The sequence below is a fragment of the Bos mutus genome, chromosome 5, assembly GCF_027580195.1.
Source record: "Bos mutus isolate GX-2022 chromosome 5, NWIPB_WYAK_1.1, whole genome shotgun sequence".
Lineage (NCBI taxonomy): Eukaryota > Metazoa > Chordata > Mammalia > Artiodactyla > Bovidae > Bos > Bos mutus.
Genome location: NC_091621.1, coordinates 106,327,350 through 106,354,080, shown reverse-complemented (window position 1 = coordinate 106,354,080; position 26,731 = coordinate 106,327,350). Strand labels below are relative to the sequence as shown.

The following is a 26,731-nucleotide window of genomic DNA, read 5'->3' as shown; positions in this document are numbered from 1 at the left end:
CAGCATTTTTTCTTTCTTTTCTTTTTTTTTTTAAAGCAGGTTTAGGTTTACAGGTTTGGGCATGTCACCTCACTTCCCGGCCTCAGTGTCCTTGTCTGGACAGAGAAACAGTAGGGTGGGAGGGGTAGAGGAATTAAACATCTTAATAGATGAAAAAGATTTGCATGGTGCCCAGTGCAACAGAGGCACTCGCCCGACCAATGATGCTGCTTGCATCAGGTCACACGGTCAGGTAGGTCGGGCACATCCCCATCTGTAAAGGGGAGGGAGGAGCCTGGCAGGACCCAGCAGACATGCCAGCTCCCTCTCCTTCTTCTGCACTCCCTGCCCCACAAGGAGCAGAGCCACGGGTGCTGCTCCCGAGAGTGGACACGATGCAGGGAAGGCGGACTTCCTGCCCAGGTGAGTGCCAGGCCCACTGGCATTATTACCCACGAAGGAATGCGGGCACCATCCCTCCAGATCACAGGCCACCCCACTCTGCTGCCCTGTTCCCACTCCCACGGCCCTCTGCTCCTCCCTGGGCCCCATTCCTGCCCCTGCCTCACCTCCTGTCCACCCTTCTCACTCGGTGGGAGCCTCCAACAAAGTCAGAGACCCGCCAGAAAGCCACCCTCCAATCCAGACAGCCCCACTGGGGCAGGGGGTGGGAGAGGCCACCTCCAGGTCAAGTTCAACCAGTTCCTATGCCCAGTGGACTGCCTGTGTTCACCTACTTTCTCTGGGTCTGGGCAGCAAATGGTCAATCCACACCAGAGCTTGCCAGAGTGGATCCTGGATGGGTTTTGAGCTCTCTGAGCTGGAGCTGTGTATGCCATGAGGCAGGAATGTGTGACGAAGGACTTTTCCTTTTCTTCTCTAGAAGAATAAACTGATGGACAGCAGCTCAGAATGTGTGGTCAGCCGGGTAACAGGCAGAGGGGCAATGATTTCACACTGAAGTGCAGTATTGGGCAAGGATTGGGGTAGGTGGGAGAGATTGGCAGGAGGAGGCTGCTTTGGGGATCACAGAACATCAAAGATGGAAGACCCTGAAGGATGAGCAAGAGAGTCTTCCTAAGGTGAGGAGGCAGAGGCCCAGGGAAGCCAGATGAGCTGCTGGAGGTTTCCCATCCATCAGGGCCAGAGACCCTCTCAAACCTGGGCTTTCTGACTCCTTCCTTTCTTCCCTACATCAAGTCTTTCTCTCCCTCCGACACAGCAGACATGGGATACCAGGTATCGAGCTGGGCATGAATGAAAAATAAAATTTTCTCCACTTTCCAGCAACTCATGCTAGTGGGTACCAGAGGGGGCAGCCTGTGAACAATGATCTTGAAGGGTCCAAGCAGTGGCCTGGGGGTCCCAGAGGGCTCCCAAGAAAAGCGGCATTTCAGCAGACTGAAAGATAGGCAGGGCAGGGCTTGGAAGGACACGTCTGAAGGGCAAGTCATGGGAGCTGTGGGTGCAGGGTTGTCAGCCTGAGGTGGTGGAGCACAGGCAGATCCTTAGAGGCGGGAGGGAAACGTCCTTCCCGACAGTTCAAGACCAAGGTCAGGGGTATCCAGCCAAGGGCCTGCTCCTGGGGGTTGTCCTCTGAGCATATGGGTCCTGGCACCTGCTGGGTGGCCTGGGGTATAAGACAGCAGAGCCAACGCTCCTCCCACTGTCCCTCTGAACACACCCTTCCTGTTGTGACAACTCTGTTCTCTGTGTAACTGGTTCCAGCCCATGGCTTGGGTTTCAGATTTCGCCCGAGCGCTCATTGAGGCTGATGAAGTATCATGTGGGCCCTGGGGACAGCCAGCCCGCCAAGCCCAGCCCTGCTAATTACAGGTCACAGCTTTCTTGTTAGGTGCCCAGACAGCAGGCACCCTAAGCCAGGCCCTCCCAGGGACCAGGCCTGGGAGACTGTTATCGCTCCCTCATTCAGGCAGTCTTCACTCTGCACCCGCTGGGACACAGCACCTGCTGGGTGCCCGGGGAGGACCCGAGGGGCTGGACTGGCCCTGACTTCTCCCAACCCTCCATACCAATCACAGCTGCCACCCAAAGGACCGCTTTCCATGGGGACAGCCCCACGATGGTGCTTTATATACGAGAACTCCTGCTTCCTTACACCAGCTCCACTTTGCACTGGGGAAGCTGAGGCTCAGGGGGGTAAGATGACTTGGTCAAGGTCATAGGCTTAAGCTGGCTTAAAACTCAACATTCAAAAAACTGAGATCATAGTACCCAGTCCCATTGCTTCATGGCACATAGAAGGGGAAAAGGTGGAAACAGTGACAGATTTTATCTTCATGGGCTCCAGAATCACTGCAGATGGTGACTGCAGCCATGAAATTAAAAGATGCTTGCTTCTTGGGAGGAAAACTATGACAAACTGAGACAATGTATTAAAAAGCAGAGATATCACTTTGCTGACAAAGGTCCATCTAGTCAAAGCTACGGTTTTCCAAGTAGTCATGTACAGATGTGAGAGTTGGGTCATAAAGAAGGCTGAGTACTGAAGAATTGATGCTTTTGAACTATGGTACTGGAGAAGTCCAAGGGACTTCTTCAGAGTCCTTTGGACAGCAAGGAAATCAAACCAGTCAATCCTAAAGGAAATCAACCCTGAGTATTCATTAGAAAGACTGATGCTGAAGCTGAAGCTCTAATACTTTGGCCACCTGATGTGAAGAGATGACTCACTGGGAAAGGCCCTGATGCTGGGAGAGATTGAGGGCAGCAGAAGTGGATGACAGAGGATGAGATGATTGGATAGCATCACTGACTCAGTGGACATGAATTTGAGCCAACTCTGGGAGACAGTGAAGAACAGAGGAGCCTGGTGTGCTGCAGACCATGGGGTCACAGAGTCGGACACAACTGAATGACCAAACAGCAAGAACAAGCTCTCATTTGGGGAAATATCAAGGAATGGTGATTTTTTTTCCCCCAGTAAGGAATTGTTTTGTATTTACAGGCTTTGGTGTCATTGAGCTCTGAGATCAGAAAAAGCATCTATGAGAAATTTGGATAAACATGTGAGGAGTTATATGAAAATGTTTGAGGCCACCAGACTCATACTCAAGCTGGGGGAAAAGGGCAGGATGATTTACTGAGAGAAGAGAGAGGTGAGAGTAAGTTAAGTGTGAAGTGAAAAATCGAGGGCAGGCAGATGAGAGTGGCAGGCACCGGACCAGAAGATGGTTTAAAGCCTCAAGGACATGGAGCTTTAACTGGGTCTCAGGAACGGGCAGGATTTCGATGGGTGGGGATAGGGAGGAGAGGATGTCAGGCTGTAGGACCACCACTGTGGTCCCCAGGCAGAGCTGTGAGGCTGGGACAGGGCCTGAATGGCTGGGGAAGAAGGATGCCCAGAGGTTTCCTACCGCATCTGCAAGTAGGAAACCCACTCCAGCCAAGGGACAGGCCTTTCCAGGTGCTGGCGCTGGTGTTCCAAAGGTGCTTCCAGGCTGAAGGGATTCCTGGGCTGCTGTTCATTAAAATTTTCCATTCATCCATCCTCCGGTTTCCTTGCTTTCTCAAAGCCTTTCTGTTTGGGCTCAGTCGCCTGGAGGCATGAGACACAGCACCCTCCTGTCAGGAAGTGAACGTAATGTCACCGTGACACCCCCCTCCCCAAGTTTTTAAGGCTGTGACTCAGCTTTCACCCAACCCCAGCCTCTGCCTGGTCAGCCTCCCCTGGCATTCACCCACGTTCCCTGCTCTCCAGCTCTCCTCCGCAAGCCCCCAGGTAGGGTCTGGAGCCTGCTGCCCTGGGGACAGTGGGAACAGAGGCGGCAGATCCAAGAACAAAGCTGTGTGATCATCATCACTGCCAAAAATAGCCCAACAGCCACCAGGGCCACCCAGCCCAGGTGCACAAGCCCAGGCACAGCCTCTTTTCACCTGACGAGGAAGGACGGCCTTCACCCTCATGCCATCAGGCACGCTACGGAGACAAGGAAACAGACTCAGAGACGGGAAGGAGCAGACCCACGGTCACATAGCCAGTCAGTGGGCAGGGCTCCCCTCCGCCCCCAGACTCAGATGCCTGCATCAGGCTTTGAAGTCAAAGACTTGTTTAGCACCTACTACCCAATGGCAACCCACTCCAGTGTTCTTGCCTGGAGAATCCCAGGGACGGGGGAGCCAGGGGGCTGCTGTCTATGGGGTCGCACAGAGTCGGACACAACTGAAGCAACTTGGCAACTTAGCAGCACCCACTGGCCACTGTTCTGGGTACTGTGCTGAATGAGATGACAAGCCCCTCTGGGGAGAGGGACACTCACAACTCAGCCAGTGAACAGAGGATAAGCTCTCAGCCCCCTGGAGCCTGGCCTGTCCTCTCCCCACCAGCTGTGCCGGGGTAGCACAAGCACCCTGCTCTCTTCCCTCCCCAGGCCCTGAAGTGACTTCTCCAGAAATGGGTGTGCATGCTCAGTTGCTCAGTCATGCTGGACTCTGTGACCACATGAACTGTAGCCCTCTAGGCTCCTCTTTCCATGGTATTCTCTAAGTGCCATACCGATCGGGCCAGGGCTGTTTTGCCCTTGCAGAGTTGATAGTTTTCTGATGGAGAAAGTAAAAAAGCAAGGAAATACCTAAGATAACTTTGCCTGGTAATCAGTGCCTTGAAAAAAGTCAAAAAAGATGGTAAGAGACTGATAATCAGGAAAGTTTCTCTGAGAAAATGCTCCACATGATCAGATGGAACTGGCCCCATGGAGATCAAGGGGAAGGTAATTCCAGGTAGAGGGGCCTGCCAGTGCTAAGGCCCGGAGGCAGGGGTGAACGTGAAATCCTCAAAGGTCACTACAGCTCCTGCGAAAGGGCAGAAGGGAGAGCATGGTGGGAAACGAGACTGGAGCTTGAGTTTATTTTAAGTTACAGGGGAAGTTTTCTGGGAGGGCCTGAAGCCTCAGATATGCTCTGACTTTTGCTTTAAAATTTAAGAGAAAGGGAAGACCAGCATAGACAAGAGAATCAGAGAAGTTTTCATGGAAGAGTCAACAGAACTTTCTTACCACAGAATCATAAAAGTCCAATCTCCTAGGGGGAATGGAAAATTCACCTCTTTAAAACCGTTTCTACCAAGAAAACTGAGGAATGGTTGGTCCATCAGCACACAAAAAGATGCTCAACATCATTAGTCTTCAGGGGAAAGCAAATCAAAGCCACAATGAGAAATAATAAAAAGAGAAATAATAAAAAGAGAATGTGGATGTGGAGAAACTGGAACCCTCACACACTGCTGGTAGGAATGTAAAATGGTGCGATTGCTTTGGAAAATAGTTTGGCAGTTTCCCAAAAAGTTAAACATACATTTACCTATGGCCTGGGCTTCCCCAGTGGCTCAGATGGTAAAGAATTTGCCTGCAATTTGGGAGACCTGAGTTTGATCCCTGGATCTGGAAGATCCGCTGGAGAATGGAATGGCTACCCACTCCAGTATTCTTGCCTGGAAAATTTCAGGAACAGAGGAGCCAGGCAGGCTACCGTCCATGGTGTAACAAAGAGTCAGACACAACTAAGCAACTAACACACACACACACACACACACCTATGACTTAGCAGCCTACATATCCACCCAAGAGAAATGAAGATACTTGTCCATATAAAAACTTGTACACAAAGGGTCACAGCATCATTACTCACAGTGACTAAGAAGTGAAAGCAACTCAAATGTCATCTACTCGGTAATGGGTAAATAGAATGTGGTGTGATGAAATATTAGATCAGATCAGTCGCTCAGTCATGTCCGACTCTTTTCGACCCCATGAATCGCAGCACGCCAGGCCTCCCTGTCCATCACAAACTCCCGGAGTTCACTCAGACTCACGTCCATCGAGTCGGTGATGTCATCCAGCCATCTCATCCTCTGTCGTCCCCTTCTCCTCCTGCCCCCAATCCCTCCCAGCATCAGAGTCTTTTCCAATGAGTCGACTCTTCACATGAGGTGGCCAAAGTACTGGAGTTTCAGCTTTAGCATCATTCCTTCCAAAGAAATCTCAGGGCTGATCTCCTTCAGAATGGACTGGTTGGATCTCCTTGCAGTCCAAGGGACTCTCAAGAGTCTTCTCCAACACCACACTTCAAAAGCATCAATTCTTCGGCACTCAGCCTTCTTCACAGTCCAACTCTCACATCCATACATGACCACAGGGAAAACCATAGCCTTGACTAGACACACCTTTGTTGGCAAAGTAATGTTTCTGCTTTACAATATGCTGTCTAGGTTAGTCATAACTTTTCTTTTTATTCACGATGAAATATCATTCATGAATAAAAAGAAATGAAATGCTGAGATACACTGCAACATGCATGGACCTCCAAAATGTGATGCCAACGGGAAGAAACAAGATAAAGCAAACAAACCAACCAAAATCCCACATATTGTAATAGTCCATTTATATTAAATGTTCAAAAAAGACAAGTCTGTAGAAACAGAAAGTAGATGAGTGGTTGCTAGAAGTACAAGTAAGGAGTTATTGCAAATGGGCCTGAGAGGTCTTGTTGAGGGTGATGAAGATGTTGTTAAACTGGATTCTGATGATCGCTGTACAACTCTGTAAATTTGCTAGAGATCATTGAATTATACACTTAAAATGAGTGTGCAGGAGACCTGGCTTCGATCCCTGGGTCAGGAAGATCCCCTGAAGGAAGGAAAGGCAACCCACTCCAGTATTCTTGCCTGGAGAATCCCATGGACAGAGGAGCCTGGTGGGCTACAATCGATGGGGAAACAAAGAGCTGGACATGACTGAGCGACTAAACACAAGTACATAATATGGAAATTGTTGTTATTGTTGTTTAGTCGCTAAGTCGTGTCTGACTCTTTGCTACCCCATGGACTGTACCTGCCAGGCTCTTCTGTCCAAGGGATTCTCCAGGCAAGAAGACTGGAGTGGGTTGCGGTTTCCTTCTCCGAGGGCTCCCCCTGACTCAGGGATGGAACATGGGTCTTCTGCGTTAGCAGGTGGATTCTTTTCTGCTGAGTCACCAAGGAAGCCCTTGTATGAAAATTAGACCTCAATAAAACTGTTCAAGAAAGACGCTTTCTCCTCTAGCACCGACCGGATTTTATGTTCCGTGATAACCAGGACTGACCCATCTTGTTTAGCAAAGTGTCCCCAGGACCTCAAACAGCTAAGTTACACAGTGAGCACCCAATAGGTGGAATGGGAGAAGGAAGGAAGGAAGCCTATAAAAAGTCATAGTCTTCAGCTGGGGGCACAACCCTTCGAAGCCTCCCTCTCCCACTTCTCTCCCTAACACCCCTGCTTGGAAGACTTGCCTTCACAGCTGATCCACTTCCTCTCAGATTTCCCTGCCGCACTTTGACCCCGCTGTCACCAGGCCCATCACAGCCCCTGCTTGTGAAGTCCCAGAGACCCTCTCAAGACTGAGCTCAATGATCGCAGGAAGCTCTGGTCACTCATTCCTGCATCCTGGCTTCCCTGAGATGCTGAGCCTTCCATGAGAGGCCTCGGTCCTCTGCCTGCTCCTTCCCACCCTCTTCCTGTTGTTCCTTGGGGTCCCCACCCTCGGACAATTTCCGGGAGCATTCCTCCCCAGCTGCATGCCATGGGTCCTCAATTCTATGTCACCGTGCAACTGCAGATCCTGAGGGCCAACCTGACGTCCTGCTGGAGTGTCCCCAAGATTCCTCAAGCTCAACTTCTCTAAAACTAAAGTCATCATCTTCCCTTCAGCCCTGCATGAACGGTACCTCTTTCCAGAAACCTGAGTTCTCACGTCACCTCCTCACTCATTCTCCCCGCCAGGTCCTGCCAACGTTCCTTCCAAACACCTTTTTTCTCTCCCAAACACTACCAGCTATCGTCTGGATGACCCTTCTCCCATCTGTTCTCCAGACTGTAACCTGAGTGAACTTGTACAGGTTAAAATTCTTTGAACTGCAGCCAACTGTGTGTAGCTAAAATTAGTAGTGGAGTTACAGGAAGGAGACAAGCGGTGTTTCATGCAATCAAAGGAAGAACTGAAATGTCAAGACTAAGGGAAGAAAGTGACCAGACAGCCCCCAGCTTAAGCCTCTGACGCTCTTGGTTCTTTAAAAAAAAAAAAAATTCACTGATTCTGCTGCGCCGGCCTTAGCCGTGGCACATGGGCTCTTTCATTGCCATGTGCAGGATCTTTGTTGCAGGAAAAGAGGTTTTTTATTTACAGCATGCAGGAATCTAGTTCCCTGACCAGGGTTTGAACCCAGGCCCCCTGCATCGGGCACGGAGTCTTAGCCACTGGACAACCAGGGAAGTCCCTCATGGTTTTTCTTGCTGAAACACATCTTCAAGGGTTTCCACTGGGCCAGCTTGTGGTGAGGGGCCCAGCCTGACCTGAGCAGCCCAGACATGTCGCCAAGACCCACTTTGGGGATTGAGCTCCTTCCAGACCAGGAGAAATCACCTGTGCCCAGCAACCAGCCCTCCCATCCCCCCAGCAGATCATATTGGCCCTGTAATCCTGAGTATCTCTATTCAGATACAGCCCAGAGAGCCAGCTCTCTCGACCACTGCCTCCCACCCATCCAAAAACCCCTGCAGGGTCACAGTCAGCTCTTTCTAGGCTCTTCGTGGCCCCTCTGAGGGTCCACCAGAGCAGCCTGCCCTTTGAGCTCACCCACCTCTGAGAATGTTCCTTTTTCATCTCTCTCAAACTGAACTCTGCAGGGCAAGGACTTACTTCCTTGTCTTGCTCAGCGGTGTGACCCAGCACCCGGTGCTGTCAAACCACTAATGCTCCTTCGATATTGGGTGACTTAATGGAAAGTTTCTTCCCTGGTAGCTCAGTCCGTAAAGAATCTGCCTGCAATGCAGGAGACTGGGCTTCCATCCCTGATTAATGGAAAAGCAACTCAATGGACATAAGTTTGAGCAAAGTCTGGGAGACAGTGAAGGACAGGGAAGCCTGGCATGTTACAGTTCATGGGGTCACAGAGTTGGACACGACCTAGCGACTGAACAACAGTGGAAAAGCAGGGGAATTCTGGGTGCAGTGGAGACATTTCTGCCTGGGGGAGATTGTGTAAGAGAAGAGTTTGCCTATAAGTCTGGTAGAATTATTTTCTTCTTAACAATTATTCATTTATTTATGTATATCTACTTGGCTGTGCTGGGTCTTAGTTGAAGCATGTGGGATCTAGTTCCATGACCAGAGATCAGACTGGGTCCCCTGCAGTAGGAGCGTGGAGTCTTAGCCACTGGACCATCTGGGAAGTCCAGAATTATTTTCATTCTTATTCTGAGTACAAGATTCAGGAACTGAAGCAAACCAGTGACTTTCTCGATACACAGTTGTTACATGGAAACAGTATTATTTCATAGCCATGGATGATATGACCTCTCTGAACAGCTCTTGGAAAAATACTTTCAGTTAACATGGCAAGGTTTGCTTAATTCTGCTTTAAAGGTTCAAACCCCTTTTGCGCACACGCCCCCTGGTGGTCAACTGAGAATTGCTCCTGGCTCTCAAGACCTACTACCCAATGAAGCCACCTCTTTCCCCAGTCCTCCCACCCCGCATATTCTCTTTAGTTCACACCCTCAGCTCTTCCCTTCTGTGCTTCCCTGCAGCCTCTTCCCACCTCGATCATCTTCTGAACCACCCCTTAGAGTCACATCTCTAAGAACATCTCCCTTGTCACACTGTTCCTCAAAAACATTCAATGGCTCCCTAAAGCCAAATTCTTGAGCCTGGCATCCAAGATCCTTCATAATTTGGCCCTGAATCCTTTTTCTGAAATCATCTCTCATTATCCCCCGCCCCCCTCCCCCATCCAGTGTCTACTCATTCTTCAAGACACCTCAAGGATGGGGTAGGAAATGGCAACCCACTCCAGTATTCTTGCCTGGAAAATTACATGGTCAGAGGAGCCTGGCAGGCTGCAGTCCATGGGGCTGCCAAAGAGCTGGATATGCCTTATTGACTGAGCCTGCATACATGCAATGTATAATACATACTTTCTATTGCTGTGTAAAGCAATTAAAGATCTTTCTCCAAAGAAAAAAAGACACCTCAAGGAAATGACCCAGGTCACCCCACCCACTGGGGCAAGCGTTATCTATGCCACTTCTCTGGCACTGAGCCTAAGCTGTCTCTTTTATTGTTCTTACAAGAAACAGTCTGTGAACTCCTAGAGGGCAGGCCCCAGGTCTTGAAACTAAAGTGACAGCAAAAACTGTTAACTAATGCTGACATGAATGTGAGCAAACTCTGGGAGATAGTGGAGGACAGAGGAGCCTGGTGTACAGTCCATGAGGTCGCAAAGAGTCGGACCAACAACAATCGAGTCTGAACGACAACAATACGGATTGGGCACTTTTGCAATCCTCATCTTCCCTTCTTCCGATGGCTTTGTGAGCTAGATGGGGCTGAGATTTTAATCTCCACCATGCAGATGAGAAAGCAAAACTGAGTCACACAGCAAGCAAGCAGCTGAGCAGGGAGCGGGTGTGGGTCTTCTGATACCAGATTCTGTCCGTGCAGTTACCCCCTGCACTCTCCTTGGTGCACCTTCCAATTTCCCCAAACTTTTTTTTTCTTGTTTACTTTTATTTATTTGACTGTGCGGGGTCTTTAGTTGCAGCATATGGGATCTAATTCCCATACCATGATCGAATCTGGGCCCCCTGCACTGGAAGTGAGGAGTCTTAGCCTCTAGACCACCAGGGAAGTCCCCCCAAGCCTTCTGAATGGCAAGTGACAACCAGTGTCTGTTGATTTTATAAGCCTCCAATTTCAACCCCTGAATCCCACAGTGACCTGGTATTCCCCTGCCTTTTCCACAGGAGACAGCACGGGGCGTTGTGAAGAGCTGGATGAGAAGTCACGGGCACCGGGTCCCAGCGAGCCTCTGCTCTTCCCTGGCTATGTGACCTTGGGGAGTCACCTCCTCCCACCAGGAAGGACTGGGCAGCAAGCACTCTGTGTCTCTCAAGTTAGGGGCTGGCTTTTTGTCCTTGCTGCTGTTTGTTTTTAATTTAGTAGGCCCTTAAGGCTCTGTGGGAAATGTAATTTGAAAAAGTTGAAGAACTATACTGCTGTCCCCAGCTGCACCTGGGTCTACCTGGGTTTCCCCTCCCCTTACCTGCCAGTGAGGGAGGCGGCTGCATTCCTGGGCAGGGACACTGGAGGCCAGCTTCCGTCCTAAGCTGGTGCGGTGGCGGGGGAGGGGTCCTCTGCTACTGCCTCCCGACTCACAGCGCCTGCAGCACCATCTAAAGAGAAAAATGTATTTATCTGTTTCTAAGACTGAACAGGGCTTCTGCCAGCCTTGGGGAAGGAACCAATCTTTCTTAAAACCCAGCCACGTCAAAACTAGGACTTCCCTGTCTGCCTACCATGCGGGAGACCCGGGTTCAATCCCTGGGTCGGGAAGATCTCTTGGAGAAGGAAATGGCAACCCACTCCAGTATTCTTGCCATGGAAAATCCCATGGATGGAGGAACCTGGTAGGCTACAGCCATGGGGTCGCAAAGAGTTGGACACAATTGAGTGACTTCAGTCATTCACTCACGTCAAAACTAGTGAAATCCTCCATGCTAAATCATTAAAGATTCTCATAGTCTTACGTTCTTCAGTCAAAGACCAGGAACAACGCTCCCATGGGTGACAGGTGGGTGAATTGCTTGTTGCCTAGGAGAATGGCCTGGGACTTCAGGGCTTGTGGGAGGGAGGGTGTTGCTGGCTGAGGTGGGTCTGGGGAGGTGGGCTTTGCCCTGGATTGGCTGCTCTGAGGAAGGGCAGGCGATTTTGTGACCAGGTGTCTCAGTAAACCTCGTCTATGGTGGTGGTCAGTGGGGGAGCTCAGGACAGATGAGAATGGTGATTGGGGGAAGTCAGTTCTGTGGCCAGGAGAGGGTAGCGGAAGCGTGTCATCCTTTGGCTTGGGTGATGTGGATGCTGCTCTTCGGGTTCAGACGCAGTGGTGGACAGGCTCTCTCTTGATGGCTGGTCACACGGTGGCCTGGTCTCAGGCTGCCCGTCTGTGTGATTGCTTACATTCCGCAGGAGAACACCAAGCTCTGAGGGCCAGGCCCACTCCTGGCTCTCGGGGTTGGTTTTTCTTCCTCGGGGACAATGTCAGCAGACAAAACTCAGTGCATGAGGTCTCTCCAGCTAGACCAGCCTCAGGTGCCCCTGTGGAGCCCCTCCTTTATTTACTTATATGTTTGGCAGCTCCAGGTCTTTGTTGCAGCACGTGAGATCTTCGAGCTTCATCGAGGCACGTGAACAATCAGTCGTGGCACGTGGGATCTGGCCCCCCGACCAGAGGGGCAACCCAGGACCCCTGCACTGGGATCGTGGAGTCTCAGCCCCTGGACCACCTGGGAAGTCCCTGTGGGCCCCTTTTATGGTGCCTTTCTCACCCCGCACCCTCTGCCGTCGGGTCTAAGGCTTGGGACAGAAGGTGAACGGGGAAGCACAGCCCTCGCTCTGGGGCTGGGCATGTCGGAGGCCACCTGGAGCCCTGTGACAGCCCGGCCCGCGCTTCTAGCCGGAATGGGAATCGGATCCCGAAGCATGAGCTGTCTGGTGTGCTTGGCCATTACAGAGACCCTCGGCAGGAGGGAGCCCTTGAAGTCACTTCTCTGCAGCCCACCCTCACCCCTGGAGGAGCCACAGCTGCATCTGAAACATCAGAAAGGCAGCTCCTGGGGTGGGGGAGCGGGGAGGTGCTGGTGGCAGTTGGGGGAAGAGGTATGGTGTGGAATAAATGGGAGCAGGGGTGACAGAGGGGGCCAAATTCAGGAGACGGAACCCCCAAAGACTCAGTTCCCAATGAGAATGAAAAGGTGAGGGTGGAGAACGGCTCTGAATGAGACACCCGAACCAGGACAGCCCCGGGGGCACCTGGGCTTGTATCAACAGAAACGCCAGGTCAGTGCCTTTACTGTCCTTTAGGCAAGAGAGTCACCCCCAACCTACATCAGCGATTGTGTCCACAGAAACACCTTGTCTGCCTAATGAGAAACAGGAAGCAAAATCTGATGGGTGTTCCTGTTGCCCCACAGGGATCCTGAAATGCCCCAGGGCACCCCACTTGGACGTAGCTCCTGGTAAGTGACACAAAAGGACGCCCTGTGGGCACTGGCCGCTGGGCAGGGTCCCTGCAGCTGACGCTCATCTACCTCCCTGGACCACAGGAGGCTGATGGCCTGAGGCTGGGGAGACCAGGGAAGCACCTCCCCTGGCTGGCTGGAGAGGCCACCGAGCTGGAAAATGGACCTGGAGGGAGAACGCACCCTGCCAGTGTCCTGGAGGAAGGCTGACTCCGGCAGAGACGAGTCAGGTGAGTTTGGGGCTGGTGAATACCATGTATGGAGGGCTTCCAGGTTCTTCCAAGCACGGGAGGCTTTGTGGGGTGCACTGAAGAACCGCCCTGTGCTGGGGGAAATGGCCACAGGTCAGGAAAATCCTTTGGGCTAGAGGGTGCAGCCTGATTGTATGGGAGGGGGCTGAGGGCCGAGTTCAGTGGGGCTCGAGCAGTGGTCCAGGCGGGAGGTCCATTGAGGAGCCTGCCACCAGGCTTGGGGACTGCTGCGCTGGGAGCGGGGGACAGGTGGGAGGACTCCTTCTTTTTGGGCTTGAGCACCTGCTGAAAAATACTGGGGGAGCAGCCCATGCAGTAAGCAGGCAAATGATGAGTTTCCTCTGGGAAAAATCAAATAGAATCATCCTGAAATTGATCAGATGTTACGGCCTTCAGACTTTGGGACCTGTCCTTCACCCCTCAACCTTATCAAACAGAAAAAAGTAATGGGAGCCGATAAGAAAACAGAAGTTGTTAACCCAGACGATTGCAAAGGGGGACACCACGGCTGGAGGCCTGGCCCAGTGACCTCACAGTCTGTTTACAGCCTGACGGTTTTCCAAGGCCTGCTTCGGACACCACGTACTTCCTCCCCGTGAGTGTACTGGAAGTATCCAGAGGAAACATCTGCTCTAGAACATGACATCACTCATGTCACTGTCAATATTTGATATAAATATATTTAACAGGCATTTGCTCTCGCTTAGCAACCTGGTCACGGGCTCGCTGACTTCTCCCCTCAGTGAATCAACTTCCTCCACGCTCAGGCTGCGGGCTCATTCCCAGCTGGGGACTCCACCCTTTCCAAAACCAGGCAGCATAACAGAGAACCTGGATTGGAAGAACTGGTGGGTGGAAAAGCTGTGATCAGAAGTGGAGGGTGGAAGCCCCCAGCTGCGTGGAGGATTAGGCCCCCTCCTGGGGAAGAAAACGTGATCAGAGCTGGAGCAAGAACCAGCTGGGGTGGGCGGTAGCACTTTTTATTTCTGAGGCAAATAAAATCAATCCCCTTTTATCCACTAGGAAGCAAAGGTCCAAGGAACACACTAATAAATGGCAGAGCTGGGCCTCAAGCCCAGGTCTGACTCAGAGGCTCAAAGCCACACCCATCATCCACACCAGGCCTGAATGTCAGGGAATACACAAAGTACGCTGATCAATAAGCTGGGGCCATTTCAGGCTTAACGTGAACGCAGCAGACAAGTTCCTACTAATTGCAATTTGTTTGAATTTTGTACTACATTTCACTCATTCTGTATTGAAATAGGAGAAGGCAACGGCACCCCACTCCAGGCCTCTTGCCTGGAAAATCCCATGGACGGAGGAGCCTGGTGGGCTGCAGTCCATGGGGTTGCAAGAGTCGGACACGACTGAGCAACTTCACTTTCACTTTTCACTTTCATGCATTGGAGAAGGAAAGGGCAACCCACTCCAGTGCTCTTGCCTGGAAAATCCCAGGGACGGGGGAGCCTGGTGGGCTGCCGTCTATGGGGTCGCACAGAGTTGGACATGACTGGAGCGACTTAGCAGTAGCAGCAGGGGCTTCCCTGGTGGCTCAGTAATGAAGAATCTGCATGCAATACGGGGGATGCAGGAGATGCAGATTTGATTCCTGGGTAGGGAAGATCCCCTGGAGGAAATGGCAACCTGCTCCAGTATTCTTGCGTGGAAAATCCCACAGAGGAGCCTGGCGGGCTACGTATAGTCGTCCATGAGGTTGCAAAGAATCGGACATGACTGAGCGAGTGAGCACACAGTACACATATTGAACTGCTGCTGCTACTGCTAAGTCACTTCAGTCATGTCTGACTCTGTGTGACCCCATAGACAGCAGTCCACCAGGCTCCTCCGTCCCTGGGATTCTCCAGGCAAGAACACTGGAGTGGGTTGCCATTTCCTTCTCCAATGCATGAAAGTGAAAAGTGAAAGTGAAGTCGCTCAGTCATATCTGACTCTTAGCGACGCATGGACTGCAGCCTACCAGGCTTCTCTGTCCATGGGATTTTCCAGGCAAGAGTACTGGAGTGGAGTGCCATTGCCTTCTCCACATATTGAACTAGATCCATGTTTTATATTCTTTTTAAAAATTATTTTATTTTTGGCTGCGCTAGGTCTTCACTGGTGCTCTTTGGCTTTCTCTAGTTGCAGCGAGAGGGGGGCTACTCTGTCGTTGCAGTGCCTGGGTCTCTCATTGCAGCGGCTTCTCTTATTGCAGGGCAAGGGCCCTAGGGCACACAGGCTTCAGCAGTTGCCCCGTGGCACATGGGATCCTCCCGGACCAGGAATCGAACCCATGTCCCCTGCATTGGCAGGCGGATTCCTATTCACTGAACCACCAGGGAAGAAGACCTCTGTGTCCTTGGCACAATTACATAACAAGAAAATCTTATCCCTAACGTTGTAATGGCACATAGGTGGGGAGTTGAAAGAGAAACTCAGGACAATGAGTGAAGCATTAGTGAGCAGGTGTCAAACGTGACAATAAAATGTTCTAATAAGAGAACACCCCCAAGGGTGATTCAGACGCATCGATCGCTCTACAGAGGTACGTGGGTTGCCTCCCTGTATTTCTCCGTGGGTCACGGGAGTCCAGGCTGGCTTGCTGTAAACATATTGTGTCAAGAGCTTATCCTGCCGCCAGTGACTTGCCAGCTGCACTTACCTCTGCGTCTGCGGCAAGCCCGGAGGCTGATGTCATGTAAGCCACATGGCGGGAATTGTCTGGGCTTATCTGACCGACAGGCTCACCTACAAAACCCAGTGCGTCTCCTCAGAGCACCGAGACAAGGGCCTTTGTAATGATAAATGCTGAGGTGCTAATATTTCTAGTTGCCTGTTTTCCTCTAGATCACAGTCGAGTTGAGAGGAATGAAACCAAAGTAGTTGTCAGATTAAATACTTTGCTTTCTCACAGCAGCATGGTTCTGTAAGATACTCAGGTTTGGGTTTGGGTTTTAACTTAGTGCCAAATTTTAAAAATGTGACCTACCTTATAATAAACTAAATCACATTCTGAAGCTTTTCCTTTCTGTCCAAAGGGCTCATCTTATACATTCGTGAATTAGTTATTCAGCCCTAATGAAATAGATTGTGATACTGTGATTTTTAGGAAATATGTATTTGGTCTCCATCTCCTTTCCCAGCATACAAAACCTTTGTAATGTTCTTTCTAAGAGCTAAGGGACATGTGTTATATTTAGTTTTGTTTCCAGTTCCTGAAACTGCTACAGAGCAGAAAGGTGAAATGCGTATCTTTTGTTATTCCTAACAAGTCCCTTTCAAGCAAACCAGAGTTTGTGCTACGACTGGTGGCTGGGGCTCCTGGATGGCCTTGGATGTGAACTGGCTGCCTGGGGAACCAAGGCGTACCCCTCAATCTCCGAGGAAGAGAGGGGGCTGGAGGTGGAGTCAGTCGCCAATGGCCAGTGATTTAATTAATCATTGCCATGCACTGGGGCTTCCCAGGTGGCACGAGTGGTAAAGAACTCGCCTGCCAATGCAGGAGACATAAGAGACTCGGGGTTGATCCCTGGTTCAGGAAGATCCCCTGGAGGAAGACATGGCAACTCACTCCAGTATTCTTGCCTGGAGAATCTCATGGACAGAGGAGCCTGAGGGCTAACAGTTAATAGGGTTGCCAAGAGTGAGACATGACTGAAGCGACTTAGCATGCACGCAGGCATGCCTATGTAATAAGGCTTCCATAAATAGCCCCAGACTATGGAATTGGAAGAGCTTTCAGGCTGCTGAGCACATGGATGCGTTGGGAGGGTGATGCTCCCAGAGCGAGCACGGGAGCTTGGTGCCCCTTCATCCATACGTTGCCCCGTGCATCTCTGCCATCTGGCTTTTCCTCAGTTGCACCCTTTATGTAAACTGGCAATGGAGTAGGTAAACTGTTCCCCTGAATTTTGCAAGCCCCATTCACAAATTAATTGAACCCAAGGATAGGGTTGTGGGAACCTCCGACTTGGAGCCAGTTGGTAGGAAGCAGTTAACAACTGGAATTGTGATTGGTGCCTGAAGTTGTGAGTGTGGCAGGCAGTCTTGTAGAGTTGAGCCCTTACCTGTGGGATCTGACTCCATCTCCAGGTGTCCGAACAGAGTTAACCGCAGGACAGTGGTACCCACCCTTTTTGGCACCAGGGACCCGTTTCATGGAAGACAGTTTTTCCACGGACCAGGGGGTGAGGGGTGGTTTTGGGTTGACTCAAGGGCATTATGCTTATTGTGCACTTTATTTCTATTATTATTACATCAGACCCACCTCAAATCATCAGGCATTCGATCCTGGAGGTTGGGGAACCCCTGCCTCCAGGGGTAGGACATCTGGGGCCACAGCAGAATTGCTTGGTGTAGGAAAAATCCTGATAGCCTGGAGCCAGAAGTATGGTGAGGATGGGAGTGACAGAGAAACAGGGACGTTCCCCCAATAACAGACTTCCTTAACCTTTCAAAGAAGTGCCTTTATTTATTTACAGGGTTTAGGAAAGGGAAAAAAAAAAGGTCTAGAAAAAGGAAATTCCAAAATAGGTGTCCTCGGCAAGGGTTGGGCGCAGTGACAGGTTTTGACCGGGTCCAGGCTGTAAGTCTCGGTCTTGCCGGTGGTCACTTCCAGGTGGTGAGGACGGTCCTCCCGGCATCTCTCAATCGGCTCCCTTTGGGCCCCAGCGACTGGCCTGGCCGACTTCTCAGCTCTCGTTCAGCCCCGTCACCCTGCGCCAGCTCCTCGTCATACCTAGAGACAGAGGGCCATCTCCAGGGTTCCCGCGGCGTCGCCATGGCAACCAGAGAAGCAGCCTGCAACTCACCTGCCCAGCAGGTGGCCTTGGCAGCCCACCAAGGGCCATCCCAGGCCACAGAACACACGAGCACAACCTTGTTAAACTGTCACTGTGGATGGGTCCCACACCCTGCAGTTGATGTTTTCATACAGGCCACCAGACAGGGTCTGGCAATGGCCACAGGGAAAGGCATGACGTACCAGGGTAGCCAAGGAGACAAGCGATGTCTGAAAATACATTACACTCAGCACCTCGCTCAGCATCTGTGAGGCGAGGATGACTAACCCTGGTCCAGACAGGGCACGGGGTGTGAGTGACCAGCCCAGGAGGCGGCAGCCAGGACAGGGAGAGGCCAGTTTCACCTCCACCAGCCATGACCTACCCACCCCTCCCCATCAACGCTCCTGCATCGGGCTTGTGCAGTGCTAAAGCACAGCCTGGGGGGGACGTACAGCTGGCGCTATTAAACCAGAAAGAACCTAGAACCTCAGCGACCCTGACCATAAGGCATCTGGTGACCTTTTCTTGCTGGGGTGGGGCCCCCACGAGAGGGGTGAAATCCACAGGCCCTGTTTCGGGCCCTGGCACTGCGGACCTCCATGGACAGGGTCTCCTATCCCTCCTGGGGCTTCCATCACCCTCCTGACTCAGATCCGTAGGCATCATGAGTCCCACTTCCTGTTGGAGGAAATTGGGGCTCAGAGAGGTTTATTCAGTGGGCTAAGGTCACACAGCTGGTACGTGGCAGAGGTAGGGTTAAATAAAACCCAGGACTTCAGATTCTTGGAGAAGGAAATGGCAACCCACTCCAGTATTCTTGCCTGGAAAATCCCATGGATGGAGGAGCCTGGCAGGCTACAGTCCCTGGGGTTGCAAAGAGTCGGACATGACTGAGCAACTTCACTTCACTTAGGATTCTTAATTTGGAACTTTTTACCCTGCGGCTCAGAGTGTGAAGCTTCTGTTCACTGTTCTAATGTGTGTGTGGGTGTCACTGCTGACCACACCCTGGCTGAGCACCCACCAAGATGTCCACATCAAATGCGAAAGGTACTAAGATGCTCAGTGATGTTTCACTAACTACGTTCTGCTGACCTCTGGAAGAGGGCGTGTTTCCATTAAAGCTTATTCCCAGGATCACCATGTGTGGGTTGAGGGTGGGCTGGGCTAGAGATTTCTGAGGATGAAGGATGCATTTTCCACACTGGGGGTGAAAGAGGAGGGTGGGGAGGAGGGAGGCCAGAAGAGTGTCATCTTCACAGCAGACACAACGAGGTTTCCCTCTGCCAGACATAGGGAGGTCAGACCACAACCTGTGGGTCCCTCCTGTTCCTGTCTCCCTAAGGAGAGACGATGTGGGGCAGAGGACTCCCCAGGGATGCTGGTGGATCCGCCTGGGTGTGGGGGGGTCTCCCAGGAGGCACACTGGCCTCTCTTCCCGCCAGGGACTCCTGCTCATACGTTATCAGTCTATTTGCTTGTGTCGTGTCTACCTTACTGACCAAAGGGCTGGAGTGACCACCCCCTCTGTCTGGCTCATCCCCAGCACCCCTCTTGTGGGGAGCGTGTGTGCAGTAAGAACCTGCTGAACAAGCAGAGGGGAGACACACAGGTGGGCTTCCAGTTTCCCTGGGCATTGGTGCTGGTCTGTGCAGCTTAAACACCAACGGAAATGAGCGCTTGGTGAGCAGCTGCCATCTGGGACGGGTGACTCCTGTGGGTGGTGTGCCCAATGACGGGGCGAGCTTGGAGGAGGGTCAAAGACCAGATGGCCCTTCTCAGGCCCCTCCTGGGCTGGCGGGCTGCTCTCTGGGGCTTTTCACAGGCAGGATCCACTCACAGGGGTCAGAATAGTCATTTTTAGAAGACTGTAAAAGCAGACCCGGCATCTTCTGAACTGGGCCCTGGACGGAGCAGATGCAAAGTGCCAGGCCCTGCAGCTCCGAGGCCGGGATGGAGAGCTGGGACAGCAGCAAGAGTGTCTACATCCAGGTGGCACACCAGGGTTGTGGCCACGGGCAAGTGAGCCGGCCCCCGCTGGGACCCCTGAAGGGCTCTTGAGGGCACCCAGTGGAATGCAGAGTGCCTGGCATGGCAGGACAGGACGGAGCCGGTGATGTCGGGGGCCTGTCCGCCCCCCTTTCCCAGACCCATCCTCCCCGATCCCCCAGCACCTCGGCTGCAAGCCCACAGAGACTGACGGGTCACTGAAGCACTGGGGAGCAAGCCCTGACTGGAAGGACCCAGCACCGTAGGCTCTGCACTGGAACCCCTTCTTAGTTCTTCACCTGGCGGGAGGGTAGCCCAATGCATTGCAAGGAAGGCCACCTTTTTGTCTCTCCAACTGGAAGCACTGAGGCTTCTGACCATGCGTCTTACTGGAAACGGGGCGTCTGCCCACACCCTCAAGGGGGCAATGGGTTGATGGCGGGCAAAGGGCCCCACAGGCTCCCTAGAACACACTTCCCCGACCTCCCCAGCACCCTCAGCTCGATGAAGGGGGGCTCACCCAGGGCCCCCTCCCTGTCTCAGGGCTGTCAGGACGGAGCCCACAAGGCCCTGCATCGTGGTTGTCACCCTGCACTGCCCACAGTGCCAATCCCGGGAGGTTCTGGACGTGCCCCCACCCGGCCCCACCCCCAAACTCTTCCTCTGTACCAAGGACTCTCTGTCCGTTGTTAGCAATGGACAGAGCCTCCCCCATCCTCCGCCTTGTCCTGGAAGGTCCCCGTCACCTTCCTGCTCTGAACCTGGCTTCCCCTCCCGCCCCTCGAGTGGGCCTGTCTTCTCTCCCACTGACCATGCCCCTGGGTCTACAGGGGAACCCCCTCTCCCCCCGCAACTTCTCTCCAAAACCTCCTTCCCAGGTCAGCAGAGTCCACCAGCCTTCCCTGCCGTGTCGGTCACCTCTAATCCTCCAGGTCACTGACCCTAATTCCTTAAGATTCAGGCTCTCAACTCACTGCTGCTGGTGACCTGAGTGACCAAACAGATGAGACCCTGATCCCCTAACCTACTGCCCTCTCCGATGACCTCCACCCCAGCTCAGCCCCACCTCTGGGGCACCCAACTGACCACGTCACGTTCGGTGACCGCACCCCTTGCGAAACTTCAGCCGCCAGCCACAGCCTGACCTATGCCCCTTGACCTCTGCCCCTTCTCTTCCCAGCTCAGTGTCTGACAGCCCCCTGCCCGCCCTCTCCCTGTCCTCAGCTGCTCAGACCTGCTGCTTCCCTGTCCTGCCCCCTCACCTGGCGAGCACCCCACCCAGGGCACTTCCATGCTCTGCCTACCCTATGCCTCATCTGGATAGCAGACGTGCTGGAAGATACAACCAACCAGCCAGCTGGTCACCCTTCAGGCTTGTGACCACCCTGCCCAGGCCCCTAGTGCTGCTCTCATGGACTCACCTCCTGTGCTCCTGGGGCTGCACACTTACATCCACACAGCAGCGGCGCTACCCACCAGGGTATCGGAGCACGGGTGTAAAGTTCACAACTATTTCTTCACTCTTTTCAAATGTTAAGTGAGGGGCTTCCTCGGTGGCTTAGCGGTGGAGAATCTGCCTGCCAATGCCGGGAACGCGGGTTCGACCCCTGCCCCAGGAAGATCCCACATGCCACGGGGCAACTAAGCCCATGGGCCACAACCATGGAGACCGAGCCCTAGAGCCCGGGAGCTGTAGCCACTGAGCCCACGAGCCACGACTACTGAATCCCGAGCACCCCAGAGCCTGTGCTCCCCAAGAGAAGCCACCACAGTGCGAAGCCCGAGCACCCTGCAGCTGGAGAGTGGCCCCCACGTGCAACTGAGAAAAGCCCGCTCAGCAGTAAGGATCCAGCACAGCCATACGTAAATAAAAGTATTTTTTTAAAAATTAAAGAAATGAAATTGTTAAATGTATGTTTAGACTTCACAGAAATAGTTAATGCGATCCTAACAGCTTCAGTCCTTGGGCTTGAGTGCTATTTCCCTCTTTTCTTAGGCCCCCTTCCCCAGCCCACACCTTCTGCGGCAGTGGTGCCCATGACAACCCCCTACGGAGTGTTCCTCTACACTTCCTGCCCTGTCCACTCTCGGACCAGCCGCCACATGCGGAAATGCCAGCCACACCGGGGGAGGGGGCATGGCGACCACCGCCGGTGTCACACGGATCACACTGCACACCCTTCCTGCAGCTCCTCCCCTGGCCTTCTGGCCCCAGCACGGCCCCACCTGAGTCCTTCCAACGTCCACTCACCCTTCCACCTTGAGAATGAGTCGGACCCGCTCAGCCACTGCCCTTCTGATGGGTTCTCACTTTCCCCCACTTTATGGCACTATCAGGGGCCACGTAACCCTCCGAGCCTTTGTTTCCATATGTGTGTAAAACGGAGCCAGTGACGACCTTCACCTCACAAGGCTGCTGGGAAACGAGCTGTGACGACGGGGGTCAGGCCCTAAATGCTGTGTGCCCTCCTCTCAGCTGTATTATCCCCATCGAAAGGTGTGCACCAGGTTCCCTTGGGGCTCAGGCAGTAAAGAACCCGCCTGCAATGCAGGAGACCCAGGTTCAAATTCTGGGTAGGGAAGATCTCCTGGGGAAGGGAATGGTAAAACACTCCAGTACTCTTGCCTGGAGAATCCCCTGGACAGAGGAGCCTGGTGGGCTACTGTCCACAGGGTCTCAAAGAGTTGGGCACGACTGAGCGAGTAACACTTTCAAAGGTGTGCAGACTGAGCTCCTCAGTGTCACACGGGTCTCAGGGGTGGGCCAGGCGTGGCCGGTCACTGCTCCATGGTGAGTGACTAGCTCCGCCCTGACAGCTCGCCTGGCCAGTGCTCTAATATTTCCCATGCACTAGACTGAGACTGGACAGAGGCCTGGTTCAGCACCCAGCACTCATCGGCAACAAGGCCTTTCCCACAACGTCAAAAGGCAACATACTCTACCCGATAAGGCGAGTTCACATGCGCCTAGAACATCCGGGTTGGGCCCTGGCACACCCCCTACCCCACGCCCCAATCTGACATTCACGCAGCCAGCGGCACAGACCCACAAACTCACAGGATTTCATAATTGCCGAGGACTTCCTTTGGGGGTGACTTGTTCCATTTACAGTCTGGAATTTCACCGTTAGGGACCGCGATGTTGAGGGTGTCATTGATCAGATTGTACTTAAGGATTCGGTCGTTGGCAGTGCTGGAGGTGAGGGACGGGGATGCGTTTACCTGCAAGAGGGGAGGAGACAGACCACACCCTTCAGCTGGGCCACCTACCCACCCTGGAGCGCGGGTGAGCAGGGCCGACGCGAACACTGGCCACCCCACAGCGCAGGTAAGGAGGTTGCTTTACACTGTCATACCTAACACCTTCAGGAAGCACTTTCTGATCTATTTCCTTAGGTGGAATGTAACTTAGGGAATTCTCTGGCAGTCCAGTGGTTAGGACCTGGCACTTTCATGGCTGGGATCCCAGGTCAGGGAACTAAGATCCCACAAGCTGTGCGGCTCGGCCAAAAAAAAGAAAATAATAATCATAATACTATTTAAAGAGGATTAGGAACAGAACCTACAAATCAGTCACCACACAAATAAAAATCTTAGGTCAACGTCCACCACAAACATAACTTCAGTGTCTACCTGTGTGGTGAGCTCCACCCTCAGCATGGAGAGCTGCCCAGAGCTTTGCTGGAATCAGTGACCCAGTGACCCTGACCAAGCAGCATCGCAGGCTGAAGTAAAAGGAAGTGCACCCATGCGCTGCCTGACCAGCAAAGCAACATTCTGAGCAGAGAAGAAGCCTGTCCAGCAAGTGGAAAGTTAGTTCCAGAGGCCTCTGGGAAGGTAAGCAAAGTCACCAAGCACAGACATTCACTCTGCGGAGAGTCCCACGGGCCCTCGGTCAGCGCCTATTGACTCTTACTTTGCATACAGCTGTAACGACCTTGGCGGGCTGCTTTCTCAGGCCTGGGAGGGAAGAGGCAGCAAATCTGAAAGTCGTTCAGGTTCCTCCCCCGAATGGTTAGACCATGTGTCTGTGCTGCCAGCGAGGCAGCTGATGTGTACAGTGGCAGGGGAGGTACAGACCTCGGGTACCCTGGAAATTACCACTGTGCTTTATCAGGCCATCCTGCGATTCTCATTACAAACAGGCTACAGTTCAGATCTGTTATATTATCTTAGCAATAACCTTCACGTTGAGATTCTAGTTCATCAAGGAAAAATTGACTTCCATTGAAGTTACATAAAATGGAGAAACTTCATGTAGACGGAAATGAGTTTGAGCAAGCTCTGGGAGTTGGTGATGGACAGGGAAGCCTGGCATGCTGCAGTCCATGGGGTCACAAAGAGTCAGACACGACTGAGCGACTGAAATGAAGATGGAGGAAAAGAAAATATAAATTATTTTATGTCTGTAGATAAGACTGACTTAACTATTTTTCTGCAGGTGTGTTAAAGTTGCTTCAGTCCGACTCTTTGTGATCCCGTGGATTGTAGCCCGCCAGGCTCCTCTGTCTGTGGGATTCTCCAGGCAAGAATACTGGAGTGGGTAGCCATGCCCTCCTCCAGGGGATCTTCCCAAACCAGGGATCAAACCCGCCCCTCTTACATCTCCTGCACTGGCAGGCAAGATCTTTACCACTAGCGCCACCTGGGAAGCCCCGCTATCTCTCTACATGTACATATGTCTACACACACACACACACACACAACACACATACCACTTTCTCTTATAACCTGGCTCTCCTGGCAGCTTCTCGGGAGGTCCTCACTTTCCCTGCACGGACCACTCACGATGACTTGCTCTGGAGACTCGGCTTTGGCTGGAAACAGCCTGAGCTAAAGGGCATGAGCTGCACCCACCTGGTGGGTCACACAAGGCTCACACAAGGAGATGAGTGGGCAGAGCGGACGCCTGCCCTCTCACTGCCCGCCCGGCCCCATGCCCCTCTCCCTGGCAGCAGAGCAAAGCAGGACCACCCAGCAAGGTGGGCTCTGTGTCTGGGTCTTGATGGACATGCCAGCCCCTCCCCTACCACCGCTGTCATCAGGAAAAGGGCACACACACCCCCCCTCTTTCTAGAACAGCCATCACTACATCCTGTCTGCGCCTTCAGATGGGCAGATAAGTCCACTTCCAAACTATGCCTTTGTCCCCAGAGTATGGTGTTCCTTATCTCTGGACAGAACACCGTTGCCTCCCAGGACTTCCGGGGCTGTGAGCGCCCTTCCTGAACGGGAATAGTGTCCCCCAAGAGGATGTTTGGGGCCTCCAGAGCTGGACTCACCCGGAAGGACCCATCTGGAAGGGGGACAAAAATTAAAAAAAAAATAAAGTACTTCTGGGGAATTCCCTGGTGGCCCAGTGGTTAGGACTCCGAGCTTCCACAGGTTCGACCCCTGGTCAGGAACGAAGATCCCTGCAAGCTGCACAGTATGGTCGAAAAAAACAAACAAACCCCAAAATGGAAGTGGAACCACAGGCTCTGGCACTGTGGGCTGGGCTTGCAGGAGGTGGTTGACGGCAGTGTGCACATTTCCCAGCCATCAGGAAACCCTCAGTCCTGAGCATCTGTCCTTATCCTTCTGCCCTCGTCTCCACCCATCCTGGCCTGGGGCCTCATATTTGGGGCCAGGCAGGAGCGCAGGGAGGCGTGAGGTGACCAGGCGCAAGGTCGTGGGACACGGGTACCTCGATCAGCCAGGGCTTCAGCTTGTCATCGATGATGATGTCGTAGCCGTAGCACTCGAAGCAGTGCTTGTCGTTGTTCATCACGGGCTGCGGGGAGAGGACCGTGGTTAGAGCCAGCGTCGGGGGGCCCGGCTGAGACCCCTGACATTGTGGACACGTGGCATGTCACGGCAGCAGGGCCCTGCACGTGGGACCAGCGGCTGAGACCAGCGGCTCTCTGCCTCCCTCTTCTCTGCCTCGCTCCCTCTCCCTGCTCCTCCCGTGGGGCTCCAGGGTGGACATTCCCCTCAACCTCAGATAGGGCATTCGGGAAGCAACCACTATGTCTCATTCATCAGAGGCTCAACAACCAGCAATGAAGGTCTCCACCAGCACAAGACTGTCCTGACACACACACACACGCACACACACAGACACACACACACTCGCACACACACACACACATACATGCATGCAGACACATGCACATGCACACACACACAGACACACACACACATATACACACATGCATGGACACACACATACACGCACACACACTATACTCACATGTACACATACACACAGACACACACAGATGCACACATGCACACACATACACACGTGCATGCAAACACACACATATACCCACACGCACACATACAGAGACACAGACACACACAGACATACACACGCACACATGCATGCACACACAGACACACACACACACACATATACACACAGACATGCACGCACACACGCACAGGGCCCACCAGGCTGCCAGTCCCTTCACAGACCCCTTGGGATGCAGCTTATGAACCTCTGTTCTCTGTGACTAAAGTCAAATCCGTTTACTTAACATTTTTGGATCCTCTTCTCAGTTTTTAATTTCACTTCATAAACTATTCTCCAAGTGTATAAAAAGCCCACCAGCTGCTTGCTTACAACACAGACTCCATGCTGCCTGAATGAGACCCTGTGGGAGAAGGCCAGCAA

At 52.7% G+C, this 26,731-nt stretch overlaps 1 protein-coding gene across 5 annotated transcripts in view; it reads right to left on the bottom strand.

Moving 5' to 3' along the window:
• Positions 1-17,745: 17,745 nt before the first annotated feature.
• TTLL1 (TTL family tubulin polyglutamylase complex subunit L1) overlaps positions 17,746-26,731 on the bottom strand; it is a 35,197-nt gene continuing 26,211 nt past the window's right edge. For all 5 annotated transcript variants that reach the window (XM_070371480.1, XM_070371483.1, XM_070371481.1 and 2 more), the window contains 3 exons: positions 25,760-25,846; positions 23,132-23,295; positions 17,746-18,038 (listed from right to left, as the gene is read on the bottom strand). In XM_070371480.1, the coding sequence (XP_070227581.1) occupies positions 17,909-18,038; positions 23,132-23,295; positions 25,760-25,846 (381 nt within the window). In that variant the 3' untranslated portion in view covers positions 17,746-17,908. The remainder of the gene's footprint in view (positions 18,039-23,131; positions 23,296-25,759; positions 25,847-26,731) is intronic.